General features: G+C 39.7%; 1 protein-coding gene across 1 annotated transcript in view; it reads left to right on the top strand.

Moving 5' to 3' along the window:
• Positions 1-12,486, top strand: part of Nek11 (NIMA related kinase 11) — a 331,808-nt gene that overhangs the window by 136,659 nt on the left and 182,663 nt on the right. Inside the window, 5 exon segments of the mRNA XM_029559675.1 lie at positions 916-1,065; positions 1,174-1,252; positions 3,275-3,360; positions 6,187-6,306; positions 10,475-10,568. Of these exon segments, the coding sequence (XP_029415535.1) occupies positions 916-1,065; positions 1,174-1,252; positions 3,275-3,360; positions 6,187-6,306; positions 10,475-10,568 (529 nt within the window).

The following is a 12,486-nucleotide window of genomic DNA, read 5'->3' as shown; positions in this document are numbered from 1 at the left end:
TTTACTAGCTCTATATCCTTTTAACATCTTTTACATTCTCATTTTCTTTCTTTAAAAATAATTATGAGACATAATAGCATTAACAAATAAATTTTCCATCTGTTGTGAGACTCCTTTTTCTGGGGATGCTAAGCAATGCTTATTCCCTTTTAAGTTTCTAGTGTTGAGCCCATGTCTGATTAAAGTTTTACTGGGGAACCAATGGAAAACTATAGATATTTCTTAATGTTAATCTCAGGGAGGACTTTAATTTTCTTTATGATATAGAGCTAGTAAAAACATTTTCCATCGAGTTTAGAGGTTACCCGTTTGCATGCTTGGTTAACCCAAGTCAGTGATGGATTGATCTAAAATTTTAATCCTCTGTTTCATATTCCCTAAGGGAGAACTATACATTTTAATGTGAGCTGAAAGTGTTTTTTTTCCTATCCTACTTGCAAATTATGTTCAGAAAGCTAATAAATAATGCCAATTTCCTTTTCAACATGCTTGGGTACACAGTAGAGGGCAGATTAGACTGATAAATTAAATTTTCATTCTGCATATATAACATTTAAAAACTGCCTTAGGAAGGTAATATTTGGCTACATTTTTTTTCTTTCTAGTGGATAATTCAGCATCTTGCTATTAGTTTATTTATTTATTTATTTTGGAAAAGAGTAGCATTCAGATTTACCATTGTATTTTAGTTTTCACTGATTTTTTTATATTTGTGTGTGTTGTGAGGCAGGTTTTTCATGGCAAACATATTTAAATGGAAAAAGATAAATATGAAGCTATAGTTTCTAAACAAACAACTGAAATAGATGTTAGTCTATCATAGCCAATGCCCCAGTACCTCTGATGTTTTGTGTGATGAACAAATTTAAAACACGTCATTTGTTCTTTATTTAAATGCTTTGATTTTGTCTCCAGGTCATTGGCTTGCATTTTATATGAGATGTATTGCATGAATCATGCATTCACTGGCTCCAATTTCTTGTCTGTTGTTTTAAAAGTTGTTGAAGATGACACACCTTCTCTCCCTGAGAGATATCCAAGAGAACTAAACAACATTATGGAAAGGTATGAAGATAAGTCTGTTGCAGAAACTATTTGAAATTATGTTATTGTGTTTAAATGAACTTATGCTTTAGTTCATTTGAAAACCTATTTTCTTTTTGAACATTACAGCATGTTGAACAATAGTCCTTCACTGAGACCGTCTGCTACAGAAATTTTAAAAGCCCCTTTCATCGATGAGCACCTTCAGGTATTGAAAATGAAACAGGTATTAGGGCTTATGTATACAGTCTATGACTCAAGGTTGTGCTGTGGGAATAAGCTGTGATAAGAATCAGTCAGAAAGGAAAAAAGCAAGATTTAAAAGAAGCCGAGAGAAACACTATGGCAATCTTTTTGCAAAAGAGGGTACACAAACTCCGGTCCCTGGTGCCACTGGAAATGGAAAGTTAGCGCTCGAATTTTTGGCCTAAACCCTCTTTCCACTCTTATGGGCTCTGAGGTTTACAGATCTTACCTCAACACTGAAATACATCCCTGTTAGGATAATAATACACTACTGATAACAGTAAAGTATGGGATTTTTGTTTAGCTTTTATCGTTACACTTCTTTATTATATAACAGAGTTTTTAATTAGATATTTATTTTGATTTGAATAGAGAACTTTATTAGCTAGAGAATCTGCCTCAGTTTGGAAAAAGCCAGCCGTTCTCTCTGAAGGACTTTTATCATTCTTGAACATCTCAGTTTTTTGTTCTTCTAATCTCTGAGGCAAATTTCCTCTGATTTTGTGAACAACCCTAATGGGAACCACAGACCAGTCATCTAGCTTGCAACATATGCCTGCCATTCCTCCCATGGGCCAAGTTCTAAATGCAAAGGAAGCAAAGATAATGGTGGTATGTGCTCAGTTATAGAAGCTGAGTGCAGTGCTGGGCCTGAGAGGCTGAAATGAAAGGGGTGGGCGTGGTTCCTCTTATTTTGAAGTTTTACTGCTAGAGAGAGAACTCAATAACCAAAGAAAAGTAGAAAAAATGAACACATCGCAAGCACAATGAAGAGAGGAGAAGAAGGCGCTGTGAAAAGTGGTGGGAGCAGAGGGGCTTTGGTAGACAAAATAGTGTTTCAACACCAGAAGGAGGTGCATGTAGAGTCTAATAAACGGTGTCTCCATCAGTGTGAATGGCTACTGGAATGCTTCTGAGTTAGGTCATTCTTCTTGGACATAGAGGGGAAGGTTCTAGGCAAACACATGCTGCCAGGGGACATGGAAGAGGAGAAAGTAGGGCAGGATAGGGAGGCAAATACTTCCAGCTCTCCCTGAGTGTAGGCACAGTAGTCTATAGCAGCCTGTGGGTGGTCCCCTGAAAAACGGACATAGGTGTTAGATGTTGGGATGGAAAACACACTGGAGGGCCTGTGAATGTGCATATACACACATACACACAAACACATACAAGTATGCACACCTGCATCTACATACATATACACATCTGTAGACATATGTACATATGTTTAACACATGCACATATATGCACATGGGGAGGACCTTGGGAGATCTGATGGTGTTAAAGCAAGGTAACTAAGACAGTTGCCCTGAAGGAAATTTAAGGGAACACTTAATGACACATAATCAAGATGTATCTTATTTTAAATATAATTCATAAATACAAATTAATATCAATAATCATTGATAGCAAAATAAAAAAAGTTTAAAAACAGAATTCAACTGGGCTAAGATGTAATTGTGCATGTTTAGGGCTGGGTCCTATCTTTAAACATTTAAAATTGTATTCATGGGTTTTGTACATTGATTTTGATTTAAAAATAATAGTGTATTAATATAGTACCTGCCCTGGTTACTAAGGTTTTTAGTGCATCCTTGGAGTTGTATCACAGCTGAGTGCCTCATTTGCCAAGCCTGGTCTTAGCGGGAGGAGGGCAGGGAAGTCAGGCAGGGAAGTGGGTATTCCTAGAGCTGAGGGAAAGTCTGATGCTGGTAGGTAGTGGGGAGTGAGGGAGGAGAGAGCAAGCACAGGTGAGGTTGGAGAAGCAAGTAAAGGCCTAACGCTGCAGGGTCTTCGCACCTCAGCACCATGATGCAATTTTATGTAACCCTTTAAAGAGAGAGAAATAGCCACCAGGAGCCTTGTTTTCATGTTCCCTGCTGTGGTCACAAACCAGATCAGAAAAGGCACCTGGCACCTTCGTGCTCTTTCATTGTGGAAAAGGAGTCTTTAAGTCGGTGAGGACACTTCATCTTTATTTCAGCACCTGATGTGTAGATATTCGGAAATGACTCTGGAAGACAAGAATTCAGATTGTCAGAAGGAGGCTCCTCATATAATTAAAGCCATGTAAGTAATTGCTTTGTTTCTAAAAAGCCCATCCTGTGTAAATGTTAAATGCATTGGTCTTTAAAAATCTATTAGTGCTAAGCTGACTGCATGGAGCATCCTAGAATTCACTTAAGTCTTGCCAAGAAATTAAGCTGCTTCAGTAATGTGGCATTCCAAAGCTGTTTGCCCCGGGTGGCAGGAGATTCAGATCATGAAAGTTTAAACCACTGCACAGCTTACAGATCTGCAGGGTAGCACTGCAGTTGCCTTGTAAGTGTATAGAGAAATGAATGTCTCAAACATTAGAATACTTATGCTAATGAGCCTTCCATCATAAACCTAAATGGGTTTCATATGGTGTTTGTCTGACTAACAAGAGTATCTACTGAAGGAAAATATTGTGGGGTCCTGGAGCAATTGAAAAAATAAAAGCCCAAATTCTTTCGTCAGCTATACATCCTCTTACATAAGAGTGAGAGAAAGTTTGTTTCCCAAAGAACCATCATAATTTTCTGGCCTGACTTCCCTTTTCCTTATTCAAAAAAACTTTTTTTGTTCTTGTTGAGCTTGTAACTTGTTAGAGCACAGAATGGTAGGTTACTTCAGAGCAGACATCTGCACCTGTGCAGGCACTGAACTAAAGACTCCAGGGGACCCTGCTTTAAAAAGCTTAGCTCTATAATTTTGTTGATGGGGCTCTATTTAATCTGATAAGGGATCTGCTGATAATAGTAATCCCTCCTAAGAGGTATGCAAGGCAGTAGTGGGAGAACAGGGACTCTCAGTGGGCCAGATGGTCACACCTTCTGACCTGTAGCCCACTGGTGTCTCCACTACACCCTGTTTGCTTTCCCTCCTCACATTCAACCTAAGCAAATGGGGCCATGGACGGTATTGCCATCTCTGTCTAACTCATGTTCTCTAGTATATTACTTTTCTGTTGCTGTGATAAACACCATGACCAAGGCAACTTATAGAAGGAGGCGTTTATTTGGCTTATAGTTCCAGAGGGATGAGGCCATGAAGGTGGGAGGGCATGGCAGCATAGGTGGCCAGAGCAGAAAGCTGAGCACTCACATCTTCAAGAAGGTACAGGAAGCACAGAGATGGAACCTGGAAGTGGACATGGCTATCTACTCTCAAAGCCCGCCCCCAGTGGCATGCTTCCTCCAGTATGGCCACATGTCCTATAGGTTCCATGACCCTCCCAAAATAGCACCATCAAGTGAGGACCAAGTGTTCAAATACTTGGAGCCCATGGGGGACATTCTCCTTCAAAGCACCATATCCCATGAGGGACATTCTCCTTCAAAGCACCATATACAATTCAAGCCCGTTGTATTTCAGGGGTAAATTTTTAGCTGTGCTTCTAATAACACTTCTTTTTTCAGGTGGTAGTGGGGTTTGAGACAGGGTCTCCCCATGGCCCCAGCTGATCTGGAACTTGTTATGTAGATCAGGCTGGTCTCCACTTCACAGAAATCTTCCTGTTTCTGTCTCTTAAGGGCTGCGATCAAAGGAGCTTGCCTTGCCAGGCTATTTTCTTGGTTACTATCTATCCTTTCAAGAAAGGTTGGGATTTCTAATTTTATTTTGTTTTAGTAACTAGAAATGCGAGAGTAGAGGGCATCCTAATTTTAAATATTGAACTAATTTTAGCTATTATTTTGCACCAAAATTGTGAAACAGTTTGCCCGACACTGTATTTAGTGGTGTGATAGAATCAAATTGTTTGGAGGGCATTTTATATTGTAAAATATTGTTTCAATTAGTCCCTCTTATTTTCAAGATCAATGGCTGTGTTTCAGAGAGATCTGTTTGGTCTTAGAAAATAAAGGGGTACATATCTGATAAATTATACCTTCATTGGAGGGCCTGGTCTGGATGATATTTTAGAGGCACACAAGTTGCTGAAAACAGTTTTTCTTACAGAGTTTCTTAAAGAGGGAATGCGTTAAAGGGTGTTCTGTAATATTGGGTTCTAACCAAGTCAGGACCTGGTAATGTTAGGAATGTGGTCAGCCATTCACCTTGATTAGTGTGAGAAGTTTTTTAACTGAAAAAAGAAAGAGGTTTATTGGTAATATTATTGGCTGACATTTTGAAGAGTAATAATCATACACTTGATTCTGTTCAAACCTCTTTCCGTGAATTACCTCATTTAAATGAAGAATGCCCCTATGAACTAGGTAGTATTTTGTTTTTGTTATTGTTTTTTGTAGTCACACAGAGGTTATGTAACTTGCCAAAAGACATATAGAGTATAGCCTGAGAACTAAGATGTGAGCCTAGGGAGTGTCATTCACCTTTGTGATTAACCACTGTACCACAATACCATAGCGCTCTGTAAGTAGTAAATCTAGGACATAAGCCATTGAGTGAAATCAGTTATTCTGCTATCACCATTTGGAAGAGTTCTGTGTACTAGGCATTATGCAGGCAATGTCCCATACATTTTCACTATAGCCAACGCATACAGGTTGAAACTGATATATTTGGGTGGTGGAGGTGGGATTCACTGCCTGCCCAAGCAGTAGGTTCTTATCCACTAGCTGAGTTCCTCGGTCAGTCAATTTACTCTTCTAATGGCCAGGATACTAACTTATCTTACATTATAAAACCAGTCGTAGGTTCCACAGGTTCCTACACATGTGCCATTCACTCACATAGACACACACATATGCACATAAATAAATATATATATATATATATATATTTTGCCTAGTCTGTCTTGGGATCTGTTGGTTTCTCCATAGACTAATGAAACTTATGTAAAATATTTGTTTATTTTATCTGAGCATGTTTGGGATGGACTGCATATTGGGGAATCTTTATTATTTACAGGCAAGAAAAAATCTACCTGCAGACTCTGCCAACTCTGCCTGAAGTGCAGAAAATGGCACCTGGAGAAAGAATGCAGCTGAGGAAGCGCGAGGCAGTGGACAAAAAACCCAGGAAGCTGAAGTAAGCTGCCCTTCCTGTCCAAGCAGGGCGCTGAGAACTCACAGAAGAAAAGCAGAACCCCCAAGAACAAACCAGAACACAGGATTACTCATTCATTCATCCATCCATCCATCCATTCATTTACCTCAAGCATGAGTCCTGAACCATAGATTTACAACAGGCTTCTAGTGTGTGAAGGCAAAGACTGAACACTAGGGAGGACAGTAGTGATGAAAATCAGATCAGGCTCTGAAGGAAACCCCACATTGCTGGTACCTTCTGCACCTACCCCAGCCAGAGGTCACAAGAATGTTCAGATTTGATATTTTTTTCTGTATCAGCTGCTTTTCCCATTGCTATGATAAAAATACCCTGACAAACACAACTTAAGAGAGAAAGGGTTCACTTTGGCTCACAGTTTGAGAGCACAGTCCATCATGGCAGACAGTCATGGAGGTGGGAACTTGAGGCAGCTACTCACACTGTGTCCTTGGTCAGGAAACTGAGAACAACAAATGCTTCTGCTCAGCTTCCTTTCTTCCTTTTAAATTCAGAGACTCCAGCCCATGGAATGGCACCTCTCACATTCAAGGTGGGTCTTCCCACCTCAGTTAACCCAATCTAGATAACCCCTCACAAAAGATTTATTCCTATGGTGATTCTGAATCCATCAAGTCACTCCAGTGGACCCAGTGATCCAAGTAGAGAAGTTTGCTGGCCAGAGTAGTTAGCATTTAGAAGGTAGTGTATGGGAAACAGCTGTGTTCTATTGAATGGGGCCCCTGGCAAGCTCTATGCTCACTGCAATGCTGCTGCTGTGGATATCACTAGTAATTAGAGTGTTACTATGAAAAGGGTAATTTCGACCTGTGGTCAGGGTATGGGGAAAAGGGAACCTTCACATACTGTTGGTGGAAATATAAATTAGTACTACTACGGAAAACAGTATTGCATTTCCTTAAAAAGCTGGAGAACTGTCATATGGCTTGGCAGTTCTACTGGCTTTATTTCGAAAGGAAACAAAATAACTATGTTAAAGACATATATTCACTTCCATGTTCAATGAGCATTATTCACTGTAGACAAAATATGTACTCAACCTAAGTGTCCATCAAAGGAAATGTAATACACACACACACACACACACACACACACACACACACAGAGAGACTGAGAGAGAGAGACAGAGAGAGAGAGACAGAGAGAGAGAAAGGGAGAGAGAGAATTATATTTAACTTTTAAAAAGAAGGAAGTTCCTTCATGTGAAACAATATGGACCTGGAGGGCATGAGTCTAAGTGAAATAAACCAGGTGTGGGCATGGAAATGCTGCATGACTCCATTTATATGTGGAATCTAAATGTGGAACTCACAGAAAATGATAGAATGGTGGTTGCAGAGATATGGGCAGACATGGTTAAGATGTTAGATGAGTAAGTGCTGGAGATCTGTTAGCATCATGGTGACTAATATTATGGTATTGCATATTTGAAAAGTACTAAGAGGGCAGATCTTAAGTATTCTCACCACAAAAATGATAAATATGTGATGTGATGGGTTTGTTAATTACCTTGCTCTAACATTTCATAATGTGCATGTGTATGTGTGTATGTATATGTATATATACACACATTGTGCTATATGCTATAAATAATTTTTGTCAATTAAACCTTAATAATGCTGGCGACACATGTATAGTGAAATTTCAAAATGACCTAGATTTCTCAAAGCTTATTTGTTGTTTATTTTTTAATTTGGTCGATTATCCAATTTTCATTTACTTCTTTGCCTACTTTTTGGTAGCTTGAAAGTCCCAGCCAAAATTACAGATAAAAAATAAGTGAAATACAAAGTTATCGATTTTGTAACCATACTAATATACTTGAAACATGATTTAGAGATACCCTTGTACTTAGAATGAATATTGTGATGAATCGTCTGAGTCTGTTTTCCCTTGGCACATGTTTTCTTTAATAAATGTGCTAATCACTTCCTTTCGCAGTGCGGTATGGGCCATGGTATGCCAGTAAATGTTTAACAAGAAGCCATAGGTTTGGAGGTAGCTCATTTGTTTGCTGATTTCTGTGGCATAAATACACCTCTCATGACACTTTCAAGATACCCAGATTTATTCCTAATTGTTCTTCCGGGAAGATGCATATTCAGTCTATTCTTGGGAGCCAATGCAAATTCGTTTCTACAAAGCACTGATTATCAGTTTAACTGGGAAAATATATTCACTTAAATCACTTGGGCCTATGAATCAACTCATAACTCTAAATCTGTCTCTAACAAATAATTTTTTGAATATATATATATATTATTGAGTTTTTATGTACTTCATACAACAGAACATAATCAAATTTAGAAGGCTTTCCCATCCACACTCCCCCATAACCACCCCCCACTGGATTTCATGTATTCTGTCATATATGTTAAGCCCTATCCAGTTAAGTGTTTGCGCCCCTATGATTGTTCTTTTAAAAAATGCATTGTGGATTTTCTCATGGTGATTTTCATTGTAGCACACTTCTGTAGGACTGGTGGGTTTTGTTGGGGACATATTCTCTTGGTTTTTCATATTATTTGTGTTCTTGCATTGCCATTTGGGCATATGGATATTTTTTGCTGGTTGTATGTCTGTTTGATAGGAAATTCTGTTCTGCCTTTGTTTAGCTGAAGTTTGGTTCTGTTTATATTGTTGATGTAGCTAGGCTACTTTTTGCTCAGGTATGAAAAATTAGTGGGTGTGTGCTTTAGATTCTCTGAGGGCAGTAGGCTGGAGTAGGGGTAGTAGGCTGGTCTGTGGTAGGCAGATCAGGAGGGGGGCCAAGAGCAATACAGGAGAGAGGACAGCCTGTGGAGAGTCTAACAAATGAAACTGGAGAATTAACCTGCAAGGTCTGAACTAAGGTGGTAGTCCAGAGGTCCGAGACTGAAGATCAGAAGCGCACCTGGGCCCAAGGCTAGAAGGGGAACAGGGTGCAGGGGCAGGAGAGGGCAGTGGAGCTGCTCAGGCTGCAAGGAAATCAAGATGCAGTGTGTGGGATCCGACTTACCAGGGTAGTAGGCCCGTCTGTGTCAGGCAGATCAGGAGGCAAGATGGGAATGGAGACAGCCTGTAGATGGTTTAACAAATTATACTATAGGATTAAGCTAGTCTGGGTTAGGAAGCTAGTCCAGAGATCTGAGGCAGAAGAGCAGGAGCGGGCCTGGGCCCAAGGCTAGAAAAGGGACAGCGTGAGGCAGGGAAAGTGAAGCTCTAATAATGTTAATACGCCAAGGTGCTGTGATTCACCGCTGAGTGTAAATGGAGAATTAAATCTGAAAGGAATGTATTTGAGGCAAATGTAATTATTTACATGCATATTTCAAATTATTATTCAGATTAAAACTATTTATAGACAAAAGAATATCATAAATCTAATATTTTTGTAATAAAAACAATGCTTTTTATATGAAATTTGGTCTTACTTTTATAAATGAATTGGATTATAATTTTGATAATTGTTTCTAGGATTCAAGAGGGACTGAACATTTTAATTATTGTCATTGAGAAGCTGACATTGAACATAATCTCATTTATATGTAGAATGTAAAAAGTGAAGCTCATGGAAGCGAAGAGTAGAATATGGTGGCTGTGGGGAGGTGGGGATATGTTACACAAGGAATAAGTTCTAGAGATCTGCTGCATGGTGACTAAATATAGTATTGCATATTTGAAAATGGCCAAGAAGGTAGATCTGTGGTCATTTCCCCTCCACAATAGCATCCATAGGTTCATTAATATGAAGCTCCGTTGTCCTTGTTTATGGGCTTCTCATAAACATTCTGAACAGAATGAGTCTGTGTCAGGCATTGACGTACCAGCATCATCACACTCAGAAGGTTGAATAAGGAGTCAGAACATCTGTGTTTATATGTGCTTTAAAAGAGAACTATTTGAAGTGTGTATGTGTGAGAGAGAGAGAGAGGAGAGAGAGAGAGAGAGAGAGAGAGAGAGAGAGAGAGAGAGAGAGAGGTCATTTGGGTGCTGCACAATATCCAACTCCGTTAAGGAGAGATCTGATGTCTTGGCTTCCCAACAACTGAATCTACACGTTAAAACATGGATCATACTTACTTGTATAGTATGGATAGGTCTTCAGAAATTTGTACTGATTTTTTCTACATTCACTTTAAATTTTCAGAAAGATTGTGGAAGAAAAGTATAAAGAAAATAACAAACGAATACAAGAATTTAGATCCCAGAACTTTCAGCAACTGAATATCCATGTGCTTCATGTGAGTATCCTCTAATTTTAAATTAACAGAATGTTTCCTTGATTCACATTTTTTCAAATTCATCGGGCTGAATTTGTAGGAAAAGGGAAGTGGTAGAAAACAAGCACCAGACCAAATTGCCCAATCCTAGGGAGGTGCTACAGTGTAAACCCACAGCTGACAGCACTAATTCAAAGCAGCTTGTACCTAGAGGTAGATCAGTTGATCCAGACATCATCTGTTGTATGGCTACTGTGTAGAAGATCACCGAGTGGTCCCTGAATGCATAGATGATGGTGAAGATTATTAATTAATAGAACAAATATGTGCATGTCTGATTTCCAGTTCTACCCGTGCTCTTCTTGTTTTGCCTCACTAGCCCATTAATCCCTTTTTGTCTTTTTTTCCATTTTATTTTCTGTCTCTCATCTGTATCCTTAAGCACTGGCTGTGCTAATAACTTCATTCAAACTGAAGATCTACCATAGATTATCTGGTAATGAACAGAGTTGCAGCCTCTCTTGAAAACGGACCCCAAATTCATGTCTTCTGTGTTTGAAATCTCTGAATCACAAATACCTTTTTTTTAAATTAGTGATAGAAGATAGCTCTCTGGGCCTTCATGGTAGTTTACATGAGGAGTCCTATCTGGACTGTTGACATCAACAACCTTATAACTCTTTAGGCAAAGACAACATGGGGTGGAAATATTTTAGGTTGTTCACTCAGAGGAGATCCCTGCATCTGAGAGATTCTTTTCGTGCACAGAAAGAACCAGCCCCATGAAACTGTGGGACAATACCCCGGACCACAGAGAGATATATTCCATAGTGTAGCTTAGTCACTAGAGCCTCTAAGCCCTAGGACATGCATGCAGGAGCCCTCAGCAAAGCGTTCTCTCAGACAGGCAGGGCATAGCAACACTTGTTTTCTGCCCTTCTCTGATCAGGGAGATGTCAGTGATTTACCTTCCCCAATTATTTAGAGGTTCTTGGAGGTTCTGGCAGTGCAAAGTTGGACCGTATAGAGGACCTAGCTCCTATGAGCTTATGGGTTTCCCTGTTTCTTCAACTGGTCAGCAGATACTGTGGGGTGCTTGTGATAAAAGTTCGATCCCACTGTGTTCTATTCCTGCTACCCTCTTTTAGTAAAACCAGCTATGAGGTCTGTCACAGGCCCCAGAGACTTGGGAGATGAGGTCTTTCCTGTTCATAGATGCTGGTGAGTAGAGGAATTGCTGATTGAAAAGATATGGGATCAACAGCAGGGTCAGGTCCCAGTCAGGAAAAAGGTCTTGATGCCATTACTCCATGAAATGACCCCTCCCTTTGAAAATGGAGCATTCTACCTCAGCTCCTCATATACCTTCTAGGCCCTGTGAGGATAACTTGTGATGATAGGTCTTTGTCCCAGCTCTGTCTGTCTGCTTTGTCTCTACAAGACGGAGAATGGTACATTTCCGAAGACCTAGACAAGGAGGTTGACACCATAGATTCTTGTGCTTGTTAATGTGTGTAAACTACTTGCTCAGTCAATGAAAGAAACAGGGATGCTTATTTCTGGAATGCTCAGAGACCCTTGATTCTAAGAGATTTTTTTCTACTAAGATTGGAGATTGAGAACCAGATATGATTTTTTTTGTATTATGAAATCTAAATAACCGCCCTCCCTCTGTCCTGTCCTTCTTTCCTCCCCTCATGTGAGACAGGGTCTTGCCATATGGCCCAGACTGGCCTTGAACTCATGATCTTCCTGCCTCAGCCTTGCAAGTGCTGCGATTACAGGAGTATACAACCACAACAAGTTCTGATTGAATTTAAAATCTATTTTTATTGAGTTTTTGTTCATTTCATATAATAGATCTTAATCAAATTCGCACCCCCTCCCACATCTGCACTCCCCCCATAGCCCTCCCACTCCACTGGATTTCATGCAGTCT

Source organism: Nannospalax galili, unplaced genomic scaffold (genome assembly GCF_000622305.1).
Source record: "Nannospalax galili isolate Female #2095 unplaced genomic scaffold, S.galili_v1.0 scaffold369, whole genome shotgun sequence".
Lineage (NCBI taxonomy): Eukaryota > Metazoa > Chordata > Mammalia > Rodentia > Spalacidae > Nannospalax > Nannospalax galili.
Note: the sequence above shows the minus strand (reverse complement) of the source record. Positions and strands in the feature narration are given on the sequence as shown.